This window comes from Pteropus medius, unplaced genomic scaffold, assembly GCF_902729225.1.
Source record: "Pteropus medius unplaced genomic scaffold, Ma_sr-lr_union100, whole genome shotgun sequence".
NCBI classification, from domain to species: domain Eukaryota; kingdom Metazoa; phylum Chordata; class Mammalia; order Chiroptera; family Pteropodidae; genus Pteropus; species Pteropus medius.
Window position 1 is genome coordinate 5,051,565 of NW_024355206.1, and position 18,779 is coordinate 5,070,343.

Consider the following 18,779-nt stretch of genomic DNA (forward strand, 5'->3'; position numbering starts at 1 on the left):
TTTTGACCTGTGTGTCGTCAACATAAGTGTTTATTTTTTAATTATTCAGTGAAGTGTGTGTGTGTGTGTCTGTCTCTGTCTGTCTGTCTCTCTTCCCAGTTCCATAAAGGCAAGGATGATTTCTTGTGTAGTCTCAGTTGTGATGAAGGAAATTAACTGATTCATAATATTCCAATATGCTTTAATTTTTTCGAATCATGAGTTTCATATTTTCCTTTCTCTTTTAATCAGACACAGGCAGTTCTACGACAAGCCTGGCTCGAAAACATCCGTCCAGTTTTAGTGATTAATAAGATAGATCGCTTGATAGTGGAACTGAAATTCACCCCACAGGAGGCGTATTCTCACCTCAAGAATATTTTAGAGCAGGTATTACCCTTTACATCAGTATTTTAAAAATTGGGGCTCAAGGAGGTATCATTGTAAGGAAGTTGCTAAGTTGTGTGTGTGGCATTGCTATAGAAAATTCTTATTTAGAACTTTTCCGCTTAAGATTCATATGTATTACAGTTATACTACAACACAGGCAACAGGACAGGCATCCTTTCAGGAGCCCCCCTACCCTGGAAACCTTCTCGACTATGAAACTTAGACAGTAGGTTTTAATGCTCTCTGGTTTAAACCTTGTAGTTTGGTTCCAAAATGGAATGATGATAGGAGACTTTTTTTTTTTTATGACCTGTCTTTAAATGGAATTTTACCCAAGTATTTTTAAATTTATTTATTCAGGAAACATTTATATAGCTATATGTTGAATAAATGAATTCTTGGATATTTGTCGTGTGCTGGGTATTACGAATGTAAGGGCAGACAGGTCAGAGTCTTTATTTTCAAAATCTCACAGTGTAGTAGGGGAGACAAACAGTTAAAGGAGACATTTGGAGAACAGTGAGATAAGCCCTGGTGTGATTCGAGAACACAGGTGAGGACCACCTCACCCAGACCAGGTGAGAGGGAGGAGAGAGTTAGGAAAAGTCTTGCAACAGAAGGTAGTGTATGCAGGTAGAGAATTATGGCAGAGGCGTTTGAGAGAGAAGGGACAGGATGCACAAAGTCATAAAGGCGAGAAAACACAGCACAGTGTTTCACCCAGAGAGGTGCAGATTGTCTTTTACAGCCAACAGATTAGAGCACAGTGAGCAGGGCCAGGAGGTATGAGCAGGAAGGCAGCCAGGCCTTAGCGTGTGGTGAGCCTCTATGCCGTGCATTGAGCTCGAACTCTTCTTCAAGAAAGTGGAGCACCATTGATGAGACCAACTTAAAATGTATTTGCCGAAGGGAGGGAATGATGAAGGCAGAGCAGTGGAAAAAGTGGATCAGTGGGTCTCGTTCCCTGTAGAGACAGACAGAGACGGACACAGGCGAAATGCCCCTGCCTCGCAGTGGAAGGAGCAGGGCCGGTGGGTTTGCAGATACAGACAGGCTGACGGGTTGGAATATGGGGAGTTTGCAGGATTTCTGGATAATAGGCTCTGTTTTCTCTCTCAGGTAGGAAATAAGATTACTTACTTGAGAGTTGGAGTTTGGGAAGAAGGCCCGGAGAGAGTGGTGAAAAGTTCAAACAGCTGGTGTGTGAAGTGGCCAGGGACTTGACTAAGGCTGTAAACTAGGGTTGTCGGGGTGGAAACTGAGTTCCTAGTGACACCAGGCCTGGAGTTAAAGTTGTGACTTTAACAGTGTTTGCACTAGACGAATAATCACAAAAATGATTTTACTTTTGTTGGGTCGAGAAAGAATGGGCTGATAACTTGTAAGTTAATTATTATAAATGTCATATTACTATTAATATGAGCCCAGACCGTGACTGACAGATGGCTCTTGGCTTAATGGTTAGGCAGGGTGTCTCTCACCGTGGGCATGCTAAGCATTGAATGACAGTCTGCCGTATCACCATCTCTTCTAGATTAATGCGCTCACAGGAACTCTTTTTACTTCTAAAGTCCTAGAAGAAAGAGCAGAGAGAGAGACCGAATCCCAGGGGAACCCAAATTCTGACCCGGGAGAGCAAGTGTACGACTGGAGTGCTGGCTTGGAGGACACGGATGATTCCCACCTTTACTTCTCTCCAGACCAGGGGAATGTGGTATTCACAAGTGCAGTCGACGGGTGGGGCTTCGGGTGAGTCTGTTTGCATCTGTTACATCTCTGTGGATTTGATACACAAGTGGTTTTTTATATGGTTATCATTATTATAATTCATAAATACATCAGAAGTGGACATCTTTAATAAAGACACCTAGATTCTCAAGGGTTTCTGCTTTCTGTTCGTTCAGTTATGTAGTTAGACAACCCAGTTTACTTGAGAATGGTGCAAAAGGCAAGGCATCGTCTTAGTTTCATTATGACAGTTTTTCACTTCATAGGCCTTCTGGAAGGGTCTCTGGGCCTCCCAGGCCCGTGGACTGTGCTGTCGTCACAGAGCTGCCCGTGCTCAGTGCCTTCTGCAGTTGCTCATAAATCCCACTGGACACCGGGCAGTGGGACACTCCATTGCTCCACCGGTTGTTAAGAGTCTGCAGTTCTGCCTGGGAATTTACGTTTCCACCCTCTCCTACCGTTCGATTTCCTCTACAGGGCAGTTACTTACCTTCTAAAAATAGTATCACTTTGCCAACTCCCCCTGCCAAAAGGGACCCAAAAGTTTGGTCAGCAGCCAACAAGTTATGCAAAGCTCCTCTTCTCTCCCCAGAGCAAGTTATTTGGAACCTTGGGTGAAGGCAAGCTATACAACCCAGAACAAACTGGAACGAACGTTTTCCCTCAGAAGTTGCAACTGATTTTTTAAATTGAACTTTTTATTTTGAGGTTATAGTAGCTGCACGACAATTGTAAGAAAAAATACAGAGTTCTCGATTTACTAACCCCTGGAGTCGTCAGCGGGACAAGACCTGCTTTCTTTTTGAGGCCCAGGAGCTCTGCCCAGTGAGTGTCGGCCGTTGGCCCCGTCCTCACTGTGGAGTAGTGACTGAAGTGGGCGCGAGACCAGGCGTGCCCTTTCAGCCCTCTGTGCTGGGAGAGCTGTCAGACAGTGGAGCGAGCCGAGAACCTGTGCAGAGAAGACGGGTTCTCTCTTCAGAAGGACAAAAGGATTATAGATAATGTAGTAATAATAACATAACTCATGATTACATAAGTTATTGTAGGAATAATGTGTAATTTGTGATTTGTGTCATTTGTTTATACATAATAATTATTAAGTAATAGGAAGTAAAGTTTTGGAAAATTTAAAAAGTCGCTCTGCTAAATAAATTACTGTTGGATCAAATGGGAAATAAAGTTTACCATAGTGAGTTATTTTGAAAGTAACGGACCCTTGAGGCCAGCTCCACAGTGTCAACAGCCTGTTACTGTGTAATCTGAATTTTGATTCTTGAGTGGGTATTTTTTTGTCCCTTGGCCCTCACTGAAAGGGGACTTGGATATTTATCGTTAGCAGTTTCTGCATTGCCTGCTTTTGCTTCTACGCTGCTGCCTGATGCTCTTCACATTCTTGCTTCCAACCATAATTATTAACTCCTGCTCCTTCAGCTTATCACCCTCACCAGGCTTCCAGTCTCATCAGAGAGTGTCAGCTCGTTGGACTGAGTCGTAGTTAACTTCTGGATTCCAGCAGTACCACAGTTGCTGACTGATGTGTAAAGAACGGTCTAGAGTATGTTAACTTTGGATTCCTTCTGCAGTGGATAAAGTAGCAACTGCATCTTTTCAGATGCTGGTGCTTTGAGAGTTGGACTCAAACCTTTGGTTAAACATACTGTTCCCTGCAGAAAAGATTTCCTTTAGGTCCTTTATCCAGACAACGCAGACACTACGTACAGCAGCACCCATGTTTGTCAGGTGACTGCCCTCCCATGGTTGAGAGCAGAGCTGGCGCTAACTGGTTTCTCTAGGAGCTGAGGGAGTTAAGTGCATGCGTTTGGGGTTTAATTGTGGATGCTGAAAAACCCTTTTTGGCAGGTTCTGGCTAGATTTCATTCTCTTTGTGAACAGACAGCTATAGCAGTGAATGGCTGAAGCCGTTTTTGTTGGCACAGTTGCAATGGGCAACTAGAGCCTGGATTTCTTTGGCCATTGTCCCTCCTCCCGTGTTTACACATGCAGTTAAGAATGGGAGCTGTAACGTGGGGTCTGATTCATGTGCATGTAGAGATGATTGGACAAGAACACAGGCTCGGGTCAGATGCTCGGGTTTGAAGCCCAGCTTCACTTATGACCTATGAATATCTATGTGCTTCTCTATCCTTTTCTGTAAAACAGGAGATAATTTGTACCTGCCTTGTAGGTGAGTTGAAATTATTATGTTAGTAATACATCTGAAGCACTTTGAACAGTATCTGGCACAGAAACACTCCAGTGTCAGCTATACCCATACTTATTGTTGTTATTAATAACCTAACGCTTGCTTTCGTTTCAGAATTGAGCACTTTGCCAAGATCTACAGTCAAAAAATTGGCATCAAAAAGGAAGTTCTTTTGAAAACATTGTGGGGAGATTATTATATAAATATGAAGGCTAAGAAGATCATGAAGGTTGATCAGGTAATGTGCATACCTTCCTTTTGAATGTCGGTTACGCTCTTGCCCCAAGAAAATCTTTACTGTCACACTTAATAGGATGTAATTTGGCTTTGGTGTCAGTTCCTGAAGGACTTTTTAACTGTATATATTTGGTTAAAGCTCATGAGTCAGATCCAAGTATTGCTTAAGTAGAGTTCTTTAAATATAGATAATAAATAATTATTATTGGGGGGTAGCAAAATTCTCGTCCTGGTCACTCGAAGGCACACATTTTGCATCATGCATTTGTGTGTCCCTTTCACCGTTAAGGAGACGTCTCTTTTACACACCACCGTATGGCCCACAGTGTATTCCTAGTCTCAGCTGAGGCATCTCTTACTAATGCCAGTCACCATGAGTGGTAATGGGGAGAAGCAGGGGCTCCCTGGAACCCTTCCTTCTGTAGGTAGAGGCAATGTAGGACTGACCGCTGAGTCACGTAGCCTCAAATGATACTTTTCTTGACACTTTTAATGTAAAATTCAGGATTTTGTATATTATTCTCATTAAAGAGCATATATGTTCCTTTTAGAAAGTATTATAAAAGCACAGGAAAGAAAAAATCAGAAGCCAACAATGCTAATGCTATGGTTTTAATTTATTTTTTTTCTTTTTGGATAGATGCATATATCCCTCAGTTGATATTATGCTGTTTATATAACGTAGCTGCTTTTTCGCTTGATGTTATATCTAAATTAAAAAAAAAAAAATCATGAATATCTTCCCTTGCCTGAGAAATCTTTTTATAAACAGTGTATTTAAAAAGGAGCCAGTGTGAAGTGGGAAAGAGCTGATTTGAGATTCGGACTCTGCTTAAATCTCAGCTGCAGCATTCACTAGCTTTGTGACCTGTATCTAGGTTTTTCATTTGCAAAATGGAGGTCGTCGTACTTACCTCTGGTTGTGATTATATGAAACCATCTGAGAAAAGTCTTGAGAACAGTTCCTGTCACATAATAAGTACCTTGTTGTTATTTTGTTTTGTGAGTGCTTCATGGAATCACTCTCCTAAGATTGGAGACATAGTTTTTGTTTTTGTCTTTTAAATGTTTTGGTATTAAAAGTAAAGCTATGGTGGGCATGTTTGTGCATAAGTTTTTATGGCTTCTTGATGACTTTTTTTGAAACCAAGCATTCAAAGGTAACGACGTAATTTCCTACTACTTAGCGGTGGCTCTTGAGAAGGGCAGTATCGGTTCGTGTTCCATCTCATGTCTCTGAGAGAATCCATCTCGGGGTGCTCTTGCTCTTATTTAGCATAGTTTAAGAGAACCGGTCGGTTTTTTGTTTATTTAATAGCCTCTTTCTTGAAGTTAAGTGTTTTTCCTATTTAAGAACATCATTAGCCTTTAGTCCAGGGAAAGGCCTGCACACGCAGAGGGAAGTTTTAGCCCTCAGCTTCGGTACTGTGTGTTCCTTTAATGTCAGTGACGGGGCAGCTGCAGTGATAAGTCCCCCAAATGGTTTCATCATTTGTGAAGTCCATAGTTCCCACAGTAAGAGAACAGTGGGTTATTATAACTACTTTCCTCCTCTTTACTGTTGGATAAATATTTTCTGGTAGAAATGAGACTGGTAATAAAATATAAGAATGAATATTTAAGATACCTGTTAAATACTTGGAAACTTATGCATGTATATTCTTTTTTATAGGCAAAAGGAAAGAAACCATTATTTGTACAGCTAATCCTGGAAAATATATGGAGTTTATATGATGCTGTCTTAAAAAAGTAAGACTGTTATAAAACTTTATCTTTGGACAGGATAATTTGCCTCACTTCCTATTTTAGTGAATCACACTTGGGAAAGCTGACGTAGACAGGGAAAGTGAAGAAAGCCTTTACAGTTGAGTCGATTTCAGGAGCTGGAGACAGTTTACAGGGGTATGTGTAGCCCAAGTCAAAGGTAACAGGAGAGACAAAACAGCAATGTTACAGAGTGCCGAGGGGAACAGATAAAAGGACAGAGAAACATTGGACCTTTGCTTTTATAAAGCTAGTTTAAAATAAAATAGTAATCATAGTTAAAAAAAACAAACAAACAAAAAAACGTTCTTGATACCTGTGATCATTAATGAGGAACTTGGGAGAAAACTTGCCTGATACAAGTGGAAAAGAAAGTTTGCTTTAGTAAATTTACTTTCTGTGTTTTACCAGAGTTGGAATAATGCCTTTTAAGCATTTTATTTGTAAAACCGTGTCACCATTTGACATCATTTGTTTAATGGTGCTTTATGGGAAGTTTTAAAGGCTCATTTGACAGCATAAGAGCAGAGATTGAGCGGTCCTCTAATGTAGTAGCAGGAGCCCCTTTTGATCGTTTCTGTTGATTTTTCCGTAGAAAAAGTAGTGCATCAGGAATAGATGTATTGATGTTGCATTCTTTTTTTGTGCTGCTCCTTCACACCTGTGTGACCCCTCCCCCAATCTTGTGTGTTTACTGTAGGGACAAAGAAAAAATTGATAAAATAGTGACTTCTTTAGGATTGAAGATGGGAGCCCGGGAAGCACGACATTCAGACCCTAAAGTCCAGCTCAGTGCCATCTGCAGTCAGTGGCTGCCTATAGCGCACGCTGTTCTTGGTATCCTTTATTTCAATGGCTTTTAGTGAAGTAGTTTTGACAAAACAAGAAAAAGGAACATGTGATTGGCAGCCAGGAAATTGTCTGGAAATAATGCATTCTAGTCCAAAGTAAGTTTTCTGTGGTTATTTAGCATTCTCCTATGAAACTTTAATGCTTTAAAAATTAATGTATTAATACTTATTAGTAGTCATACCAATACCAGTCTAAAAGAATATTCTTTTAAGAACATATTTTCCTTTATTTTTGTTTCATTAGCTGTGAAAATAGAAATTTTATATTACTAAGATTTATATATTAGAGAATTTAGATGTTTGCATTAGATCACCATTTCATCTAGTGTCAGTACGTTACTGTTTCCCATCATGTTAGTGATCACAAAAATACTTGATTACAGTTAATGTAACCCAAGTATTTGAACACATGAGTTTAAATGATCTTCATTGATCTTTGTGTACAGGCAATGTCCATGGGGTGCATAGGAGCGGGGGGGGCGGGGTTCAGTGTCCTGGGAGTGGACCAGTTGTGGTAGCTCAGCCCAGAGCTCTGATGGACACCTACCCCTACAGTGACACTTGCTCTGGTAGGGGACTTTCTTGTATCGTAGCTTGTGGCCGTTGGTTCTATAAAAGTATATAGACTGAAACCATATGAAAAATTATCAGGATTTCATGGTCACAGGTAGCTAAGCTAGTAAGCTTTGTTGTCATCTCTTGTTTCGTGGGCCATCAGCATATTAGGATAGCTATTGTAAGAATCCTTCCTGGGCTTTAGGGAGTCCATGAAGTTCCTGGAATTATATCCATTTTGAGACATGACACATACAGTAACGTTGCCTTACAGCCCAGATGTTTTCCGTAGACATACGTTGTTCCCTCGATGTTTAGTGCACACTGTGGATCTGTACCTTGGTGGAGGGCCCTTGCTCAAGGTTTTGAATTCTTAACAACAGACTTCAGCTATGGTGTGTCAGAAACTTCCTAGTCCCCTCGATATTACTGCTGAGAGAGTGGAGAAACTGATGTGTACAGGATCACACACATTTGACTCTCTTCCACCGGAAACCCAGGCACTCAAAGCAGGTGAGGTAAAGATGAGCATAGCATGCATCCTCTTTTTGATTGTCCTAAGCAAGGCTGCTCTAGACCAGTTTGTGGACTGCCAGTCTGCTGAACGATAAGTTGTCACATGTCCACCTCCACAGATAAAGTTTTACAAATGACCCTTTCACCGGTTTTTCTCCAAAGGTTTTATTTTTTTCTATAGCCATTTGTTTTCCACTAGTGGGGTGGGAGACCAGAAACTCTGAGACTCCTTTCTGCGCTGATCTCATTTCATAATCTCATCATGATGCTATATTTCATACTCCTAAACAGCCAGGACCGTGTCCGTGAGCTGCTGCGTCGCCGCCATGGCTGTGTCCTTAGGGTTCCAGGGGCTGTGTGGCTCCTTAGAAGGCCTGCGCATATGCTCCCTGGAGAGGGGTGCCTCCCATTCCAGCCTCTGTAAGCTCCACGGTACTCACCTGTGTGCACTCACTGTTTCCACTTCACCCATTCTGCTGAATTTGGTGTTCCACCCCCAGAACCACTGCGCTCCTGTTCTCGGGGCCACTGTTTAGTGTCCTTGTTAAATCACCTGACCAGATCTGTCAGAAGCATTCGACACAACTGGTCACTCCTTTCTTGAGACTCTTCCCTCGACTTCCAGGCTTCCACGTGCTTCTACTTTTCTCCCTGTCCGCTTATTCTTAATCTCTTTCCGGTTCCTCTCCATCTCCCTGACTTGTTAACTGAGATGTCCCCAAGCAAGGTTCAGTGTTTTGACCTTACCTGTTTTCTATCTGCATCCACTCTCCAGGTGATCTTATCCAATCTCTAGGCTTCACATGACAAGGCTGTGTTCATAATCCCCACATCTGTGTCTCCAGTGCAGATGTGTTCCCTGAACTCCACACTCTTTTGTCCGGTTGCACACTCCCTCTCTCCACGCGGCTAAGAAGCATGGCAAACAACCTATCCCAAGCTGGGCTTCTTGTCTTCTCCCCCAGCCTGTTTCTGGTTATTCCATCTCAGCTCTAGGGACCTCCAGTCTTTCATTGGCTCAGTCCAAAAGCCTCGGAGTCATCCATGGCTCATCTCGCAGGCCTGCATCCAGTCCATCTGCAAATCCTGTTATTTTTCCCTTGAAATATATCCACAGTTCAGCTACTTCTCAGCATTTCCACTTCCGCCTCTCTGTCATTATAATAGCTTTCAGACAGAAAAGTCAAGCTTCTGCTCTGGATTCCCCTTCAGTGTTTTGTCAGCCCTGCAGCCAGAGCGATCTGTTCACGTGTAAGGTTGGATGTGTCATTCTGTTCCTCAAAACCTTTCAGAGCTTTCCCAGGCAAGACTTCTGGTACATGTTTAATTCTGACTTCCAGAATGTTTTTTCTGGTTCAGATTTTACTGATGAATTCTTTAACTTACATAACAATTTTTTGACATGGCAGTTTTAAAAAATTACTAAGGAATACTTCTGTACCTCCAGTGTAGGTTAAGAAAAGTGTCAGTGTGTCGCTATGAAGTTGTGTAAAATTTATAGATTTAGGGAAAATCGATGTCTTTGTAATAATGGATTTTAATTCTAAGATTTGTCATTACTGTCATGGTAAGATATTTTTGCCTGTTTTGTTTTCTGACTTGTTATTGTGGGGATGGGAAAAAGCTATTGATTTTTATCTATTTTGTTCAAGTGCTGCCTGTTGACCCCTGACCTTTGATAACATTCCTCAGTTCTGTCCCTTCCACTGGGTCCAGGGGAAATCTGTGAGGGCTTGCGGGGTGGGCACCCTGTTTCCTTGCTGCAGCTCTATTTAGGGGTTGCCCCAGCCCTCCTCTCACCCTGTTAATTTTGCTTTTCTTTCCTCATTTCTGCCAGTTTTGCTTGCTCTTGCTCTATTCTGGCAATTTTATACTTTTTTAAATGGAATTTTTATCGTGGTTGTAAAAGATTATAGGCTGCTTATATATTTAAGTGATGTCATTGTCTAAACATCTAATTGTTTTGTAGAAAAATGGATTTTTAATAATGGGGGGAAAGTGACATTTCTCTTCCCGCTCGTTCAGCTTTCATGAAATGTGGAAGTGAAGATACTGCTCCAGTTATTATCTTTGTTTCCAAAATGTTCGCAGTTGACGCTAAGGCTTTGCCTCAGAACAAGCCAAGGTAAGGGCGTGGGGGAAGTTGGGCTGGCCTGGGGAAATGGCTTATGTTTGGTGGGGGTGCATTGGAAGTGTGGGTATCTGAGAAAGGTCCGTGCTGTTGTGTAAGGCGCATTGTGGAGATATTGGCTCTTGCATGTCGGTTCATAATTCAGAATAGCTGGGGACACAGCATCCTCAGAGAAAGCCCGATAGGCCGTCTCTCCTGTTGCCACAGTTAGGGAGAGGACTTGGAGAAACCTCAGTGAAGGGACCTGGGACCACCCGCTGTCTTACCCAGCCACATTAATAACTGCTGTTTCTCTGTGTGAGTGGACTGAGATGCCTGATGTTGCCAGATGTTAACACGTTTGTGGTATCCTGTAGACCTCTCACACAAGAAGAAATTGCTCAGAGGCGTGAGCGTGCAAGACAGAGGCACGCGGAGAAGCTCGCAGCAGCGCAGGGCCAGGTGCCTGTGGAGTCCGCCCCAGATGGGGGTGCCCTTGCAACAAGTCCAGAGGGAGAGGACCCAAAAGGTACATCTTTCTTACGTAGGCTTTGGTGCAAAATAGTTGTTACTTAATGTGGGACACTCATCCTTTAGCACTCCAGCTTCTAGCTTTAATTGTAGGTTTTATCAGTATCCTTTCATTCTTGGTGTCTCTTTCCTGAGACTGGGCCAAATTTATATCCTATTCACTGTTCCCTGTTTCCTGGCAGTTCTTGGAGTGGAGAGAGCATTCTTGGCATTCATTATCCTTTTGTTTCTGGCAGGTGATGAGCAACAAGTGGAGAGTATGACCCCGACACCTGTGCCACAGGAAGGAAACAGCCAAGAGACTTTCATTGCATTTGCTCGGGTATTCAGTGGTGTGGCTCGAAGAGGAAAGAAAATTTTTGTCTTGGGGCCTAAATATAGTCCTGTTGAGTTTTTGCAGCGGGTAAGAGTTGGAAATAAAACATCAGCATATTGTTTCAAGGTTTCAGTAGTTTTCAAATTGTCGAAGTTGGTTATTACCTTATTGGTAGATTTATTTTTGTCTCTAGGAAGGCACATTTGGCTGAATTCATATATTCTCTTGTGTTTTTTTGGTAACATTTGGTACCCTGTTTTACTTAGTAGCATTTAGGAAACTAAACCAGTATCTGAGCACAGCTTCCAGGCCTTATTTAATTAATTTTAAGGTTTTTCTCTTCAAGGCTAGAGAAAGGAACTGGGAACAACAGATGTCCTGCTAGAGCCAGGACAGTGGCAGATCTTCAAGAAATAGGGAGGTCCAAAAAATTAGTGTCACTGGCTAAAGGCATGGGCAGTGAGCAGGTGACATGCAGCAGTCACATGACAGGCAGATCCTCAAAATTGATCAGGAGGGTCTATAAGCATAGAACGGCCAGCATCTAAATATGCTTGACCCAAAGGGCAAAGGGAGACCACAGGCTACAGCTGTCACAGAGCATTTCAGACATAAGCAAGGTGCATACGTAGTAATTAGGTCATGAAGGTCATAGGAGGATGAACATGCCAGAGGTTCAGGTTGCCAGTCAGGTTCAGCAAGAAGCAGTAAGAAAGGATTTACCTGTCAGGTTCTGTGAAAAGCTCCATTGAGACACTGTTTGGTATCACTTTAAATCAGTACGTGTATTTGGCATGAGTCAACATTTTGCAATACAGAAATCTTTCTATCCATGAATGTATTAGAATAGCAACAAAATCTAAGAGAAAATTATAAAACTTCAATGAAAAACATTTGAAATAACCTAAAGAAATGAATAGATACACCTAAACATTACTGTTTTTAAAAAATGGGGTTTTTTTTTTTGCTGATCTACAGACAGTTAACTTTTTTATATTGATCTTGTGTCTGGCCACCTTGTTGAACTGTCTTACTCATAATTTACAGTTTGTTCTAAGTGGATGGATGGTCATATTGCATATGGATGATTTTTCTCTTCCTGTTTAAACTTTCTATTTTTTATTTCTTCCTAACCTATCTCTAGAGCACCCTGCAGAATTGTCATTGAATCAGAAGTTATACACTTAAATGTAATATATGCCTGCAAGGCCATCATTTTCATGTTTAACCTAACGTAACAGCTTCTCCCTCCTCTGAGCTTTAATGAATTTACCTGCCTGCATTGCTTTTTGTCACTCACTTTATGTTTGTGATGTTAGTTATCTTCATATATGTTATATCCTAACATTTTTTTCCTCCGCATAGCACGAGCACAGTGCCTTGGGCCTGTGGGTCCCAAAGATAAGTTGGTGATTGAAATGCTTTCAGGGCACTAGCATTTATGTGGAGGTCACTGAATAATTCAAGAAAATATCTTGAATATTTTTCAAGGTATTGAATAATTCTCGACAAAACTTGAGTATTTCGAGACGATATCTCCTCAAGAATAAATGTGATGCCGGGGAGCTCAGAAATGTGTCATCCTGTAGCGTGTCGACATTTAATGCTCCTCCAGAGTGCTCATTTTCACGTTACCAGCACGAGAGCTCCAGCTCCTCTTGAATGCTTGAAGAGCATCACAAGGAGGTTAAATCAATTTAAATGATAATAGTAATGAGTGTTGAAATAATAGCATAGTTGTCACCAGAACTAGTGTGTGACATGATTCGCGTGAATCCTAGCAAGGGGTGACATGGGTTTTTGTTTATTAGCTTATGCGGTGCTACCAGGTTACAACAGAATTTATGTTACTTCGCCATAAAGCTCATGATTGTGTGGGATTCCTGATAATTTTTAAATATTTGAGAAATTTTACTAGTTCAGATTTTAATGTTAGATGTATTTTTATGTAACACCAATTCAGATTTGTGTGTTTCAGGTTGACATGAAATGTGACTGCAGCCTGTCTTACTAATGAAGATTAATAATGCTATAGATATTATTTAATGTTTTCATTTAATGCCTCCTAACTTACCTTCAGCCATTTTTCTTTGCCCAGGTACCATTAGGCTTCTCAGCTCCACTGGACGACCTGCCCTCCGTCCCCCACATGGCATGCTGCACTCTGGAACACCTGTACCTTCTGATGGGCAGGGAACTGGAAGACCTAGAAGAGGTGCCTCCAGGAAACGTGCTAGGTAGGGTGGTGCTGTGTGTCACATGTGTACTCCATCCTGAGGGGTTACGTGACTGGTCACAACCGTAGTGAAATCTCTGAAGGAAATGACTGGGGTCTTCTTTTCTCGTGTTCTTAGATGTTAACTTCATGCATTTGAGTAATTAGCACATAGATCAGTAACTTGCTGTGAATTATAGTAGTTCTGTTTTAAAAGAAAATACTCCTCAAGTCATCTCCACTCAAAGCTGGGGTTCCTTTAGCCTTAGAGTCAGAGTTACCATTTTAGACACATTTCACTTGTTTCTTGATTTCAAAACTGGAGCATATGTAGCAGTAGCAATAATCTCATAAACCAGGTATTTAATGAAAGCAACTTTTCAAAGCTAGCAGTAAGTTTAAGGCAGAATGGAGGAGAAGGCCAAGGATTTTGGTTTGTTACTAAGTGAAAAGCAAAGAGCTCGAGAGAAAGCCAGCTGGCCGCTGAGGGTAATGGAGGCTGGCATTCCAGCCATTAGGCTGCTCCGCTGACTTGTCTGAGGCCCCAGGTATGTCAGCACAGTTTGGGTTTTTGTTTTTTGGGTGTTTTGTTTTTAAACTTAAAACAGTTTTGCTTCCTTTGGAGGTGGGTGTTGAAATGAGAGGGAAGCATAAGATGGGTGGCTGAATTTGGTTGAACTAATTTATATGTTCCAGTTATCTGTTGCTGCATAACAGACCACCCAAAGCCTAGTGGCTTACTACAGAGACACCTTTTGTTTTCTCATGAATCTGTAATTGGGAGTGGTTTGGTGGGACAGCTAAAGTGCTAGAATTATATGAAGGCTCTTTTCACTCGTGTTTGACAGTTGGTGCTGTCTGCTGGGACCTTGGTTGAGAGTGTGACTGGGGCTGGAACGTGTGGCCTTCCATATGGCTGCTTGGCTTCCTCACGGCCTGGTGGCTGGGTTCTGCACGTGAGCATCCCAGGGGGAAGAGGCCGGAGGAAGCTCTATCAGCTCCAAAGCCTTCAGCCTCACTTCTGCCACATTCTCTTTATTAGAAGTGAGTCACTAGGGCAGGCCCATATCCAGAGGGAGGGGACTGACGCCACCTTTTGATGGAGACATGTCAAAGAATTTGTGGACATGGTTTAAAACAACTATACCACTAATTATAATCTCTCATTTCCTTTTATATTTTAGTAGGCCCGTGATAAGACACAAATTACAAATTAAAACATAGTGATGTTTATAGTGACCAGGACAGGCCTGTAAATTTCATCTTTTTTAACTGTTAACTTAGAGAAAACGTTGTAATTCCTATTTGATAGGAAAAAAGTAGAGAATGGTGTGACTGATACCCATGTGTTTTTCATCAGAAATGATAGAATCAGATTTATCTAATGCAGAGAGGAACTCTTGTCGGGGGAGGAGGTGAAGGCTCATGGCGTTCTTGAACAAGTCAGTGAATATAGGCAAGGTCTGAAGGGAAGCACTTGCACTGGCACCTGAAAAATGTGTATTTCCCTTTTGAACTCAGCTATTACTCACTTGGAGAACTCACACTAATACGTGTGGAATAGATTTTGTGGTCTAGAAACAGTTGATTTAAAGTTTAAGGTAATTTAATTCCAGTGTGATATTTGAAAAGTTGGCATAGACGGGGCCAGAAAGTCCTCACATGTTTAACACACAATAGCCTTTTGTTCAGTTTTCTACTGAGAATCTCTCTGAAAGTAAATGTTTGCTACAGGCTCCTGTTAAAATGTGAGGGGAAATTGAATTAGGATTCTAAATCTTTAGCCTTTTCTTAATACACTTTCAGATCTCTTCCATATGGTTAAATCTTTAAAATTTCAGGGATATATTATAAGAAGAGATATGATATTCCTCTTTTTACAACATGAGGAAAATGATATTTAGCTTTTATCTGAACTGGTTTTAGTTCCGCCATGGTTGACTGCTGGGTGGATAGGAAGTCGGTGTGGTTTGAATGAGAGAGTGTGTGTGTTTCCTAGTAATGTGGGTTACCTGAGGGGTCAGAAGTCTTTGAAGAGTTTTACTAGCATATTTAATTTGATTTATTTCAAGGGAAATTTCAAAAGTTTGTGATTCTTAAGCCTTTTGTGGTACTTATGTAAAACTTTTAGTTACTAATGAATTTCTTTTAAATATACTTTGTTATCAGTATTTCAATTTGGAAAGAGTCTATTTTAGTCAGTAAATAAGTAGTCCCTTCTAAACATTTAGTTTCAACTGATTTTAATAATTTTTCTTTTACAGATGATCATGATTTTAGTCTTATATTTCCTAATAGATATGTGACTTTTTATTGTTATATTGCCTATAAAAATATGGCTGATAATAATAATTGTAGCTGCTATTCTGTCTGGTTTCTTCCTGACTTTAATGAAAATATTCCTAGTATTTTAGTTTCAGGTTTGCTGAGTGATTTGCCTGTTGATTCATAGTGCTTGCTTATTATGCTAGGAAACTTTTTAAATTCGGGAATAGATACTGAATTTTATTGATGCGATCTCAGCATCTGAAGCCAAAGTCGTAGAGCTTTCCTCCTTGTTATAATTCATGTCCTGAATTATATTTAATTATTTCCTGATTATTTAGCTATCCTTGCATTCCTAGGGGGAGAAGGACATCACTTGATCATTGCATATTCTCTTCATACACTGTTAGATTCGATTTTCTGTTATCCAGATTTTTCATGTTGATAAATTTGTTTGTGGAATTTAGGTATCAGCATTATACTAGTTTCATGAAATAAATAACGAATTAAGGGGTGGTTTTCATTGTTTTTTATTCTGTGGAACATTTAAATGGCACAGGAATTTTCTGGTCCTTAAAAAATTTGGTGTTAACAGCCATGAAACCAGCTATATCCCTGGCTTGTTGTCCAGGTTGTGATTTGATAACATTATCAATTGTTAGTTACTGTTATCATTTGTTATCCCTTCAAGGTTCTTTTTACTGTTCCTTATGTTGATTTTGGTACTACGTGCTCTCGTAGATAATCATAGATTTCAGATTGATTATTCAGTTCATTTGCTTGGAGCCTGGTATTGGTATTGGTTATAATAATGACATCAAATAGTGTCTGCCTGTGTGCCAGACTACTAGTGTTTATTCAGGAGCGGTCACCTTATCTCCTTCTTGCAAATGAGATTTTACCTCGGAAGTCTTTACATTTCATTGCTCCTCATGAAGATCCTTTGGGCGCTCAGTGAGTATTGGTTGAACGAATCAATCAGTTAGTAAGAGCACAGAGCTTAGGTTGGGAGAACACATGAACAGCCAGAGCGCCTTAGTGTTCACCATTTATTTCTTCATAGTTTAAACTATTCTCAGGTAGAAAAGGAAGTTAGAAAGTGCGGAAAACACTTTTTTTAGAAGTAAACACATTTGCTTTTCATTATGAATATTTTGGAATTTCATAGATGAGCAAAATTCTTTCTTAGTCTGAACAGTTCTTATTAAAGGATATCAAGATAGTGACATTTTAAGGTGATAAGATTATCTAGGCCCCCAGAGCAAAGGCAATTTTTACCCCTTGGAATTCTTTGCTTACACGCAGTACACGGAAACGAATCGCTCTCTCCTCCTCTCAGTGTGTCCCAGGTGTTCTGGAGGCACGCAGGTGAATCCTGGGCTGAAAAAGGCAAGGCTGTGTGATGTCGGAAAAGCACAGCTATGCTGAGTCTGAGCTCTTTTTTCTTAGTCTTGGTTCATTCATGAGGAGAGCTTTATCCTAGGCTTCCTAAGGCCAGAGTTGCCCCCAGGAGTCACTTGAAGCCCCTTTCTGGTCTTCTGAGCTAAGGGTGCTCCCAAGGGAAGGCAGGGCTCAGTTGCCTCCTAGTTAGAGAGTTAACTGCCCCAGTTGTTGTCATCTGAGGTGTGAGGTTAGGGACTTAAGCTCCACCGACCATTTTTTTTTTTTTCTGTCAGTTCTCTTATTCTCGATTACGTGCTTTGGCATTTGTTTGTTCTTTGAATGTTTTATGTTATGTAGACCTCATGGGCTCATCTAAGCTGTTCTAGGGCATGGACCAGGTTACCTGGAAGGTATAGATAGTTAGGTTCATTTTTTCCCCCAGATGCATAGCTGTCGTGGCAGCACAGTTTATCAAGTAAACCTCCTCCCACCCCCCGTTTTGTCACCACTTTTGTCATTGCAGATGTCTACAAATACTAGTTTGTTGCTGGGCTCTGTTTTCATTTTTGATGTATTTGCCATTTTATGTTGCTTGGTTCTGGTGGTTTCAATAACTCATTTTTAAGTTTTATTTATCACTATTCATTTCAATAGTTGGCTGTTCTTAGACATTTATTCTTCCATATTATCTTGATATCATTTTATCTTATTCTAGTACATGAAATATCTATGTTAAGACATTTTATTTTACTAATACAAGTAAATCATGATCACTCTCTATTACTATAAACCCAATAATGTAGGAAAAAAATAGGTAAGAGACCTTCTTACGGTTAATTACTGTAGGTGTTACCAGTGTAACGTATGTTCTTCCAAATTTCTATCCATGTGTAAACACGCATTCATACATAACATGTGTTCCCGTAGTAAGACGATTTTATTTGTGTGAATTTATAAGTTCACTTAGGAAGAATCTGCATCTTTTCTGTATTGAGCCATTTCTAGTGTAAGGGAGCTTAAGAAAGGGATGGACTTAAACCAGCACTGTGTTGTCCTTGCCTTCTGGCTTTACCATTACCAAATGATTTCAAACAACTAAATTAGACCAGCAGTAGTCTCTTCTGGGGAGAAGGCCTTCTGGTTTTCGTACAAGGTCCTTGGTTGTAGCCCCAGGCCTAGCTGTCTCAAAACTGAGCCTCTGGCAGCAGCCAGAGTTACTTGTTCTGCTGCAGGATCTTCCAAGACTTCTGCCCTTTCCCTTCTTACTCTGGGGTGTTCAGGAGGTCTGGGGGCTCTCCTGGAGAGACCAGCTGTTCTCAGTGGCATAAGTTAATTCTAGTTTGACCGGGTGAACTTTAATCTGGTTCCATTTTTCAAAGTTTCTGGCATTTGGATGAGACCTTTTCCTGTGTTGACATGGCCTTGTCTTAATTTTTACCTTTCTTTGGACATTTTGCTTGAGATTTAGGGGTGGAGGATTTGGAGAAAGGAGGAAGGGATATCAATGTCTTTAGTAAGCCTTCCTTTCTCAGGCTCCAGTCTCTCAAAAGAAACAAAAAATGCAGGGTTTTTTTCTTCTTTTTACATGTAATGAACTATTACTTGCTCTGAAAAGACAGGCCTTGCGTGCTTACTTTTATAACTTAATCACTCTCACATACATGCATGTCGCGCTGATTATGTGTTTGGTTCTATACTACCCACTAGGTTAGAGTTCTCATGCTGGCTACTTCAGT

General features: G+C 40.8%; 1 protein-coding gene across 1 annotated transcript in view; it reads left to right on the forward strand.

Moving 5' to 3' along the window:
* The window catches only part of EFL1 (elongation factor like GTPase 1), a 68,247-nt gene that overhangs the window by 6,375 nt on the left and 43,093 nt on the right, over nt 1-18,779 (forward strand). The window contains exons 6-15 of the mRNA XM_039858269.1: nt 232-369; nt 1,904-2,118; nt 4,415-4,538; nt 6,210-6,286; nt 7,002-7,138; nt 8,098-8,220; nt 10,249-10,348; nt 10,711-10,862; nt 11,101-11,267; nt 13,279-13,417. Coding sequence (XP_039714203.1) covers nt 232-369; nt 1,904-2,118; nt 4,415-4,538; nt 6,210-6,286; nt 7,002-7,138; nt 8,098-8,220; nt 10,249-10,348; nt 10,711-10,862; nt 11,101-11,267; nt 13,279-13,417 — 1,372 coding nt within the window. The remainder of the gene's footprint in view (nt 1-231; nt 370-1,903; nt 2,119-4,414; nt 4,539-6,209; nt 6,287-7,001; nt 7,139-8,097; nt 8,221-10,248; nt 10,349-10,710; nt 10,863-11,100; nt 11,268-13,278; nt 13,418-18,779) is intronic.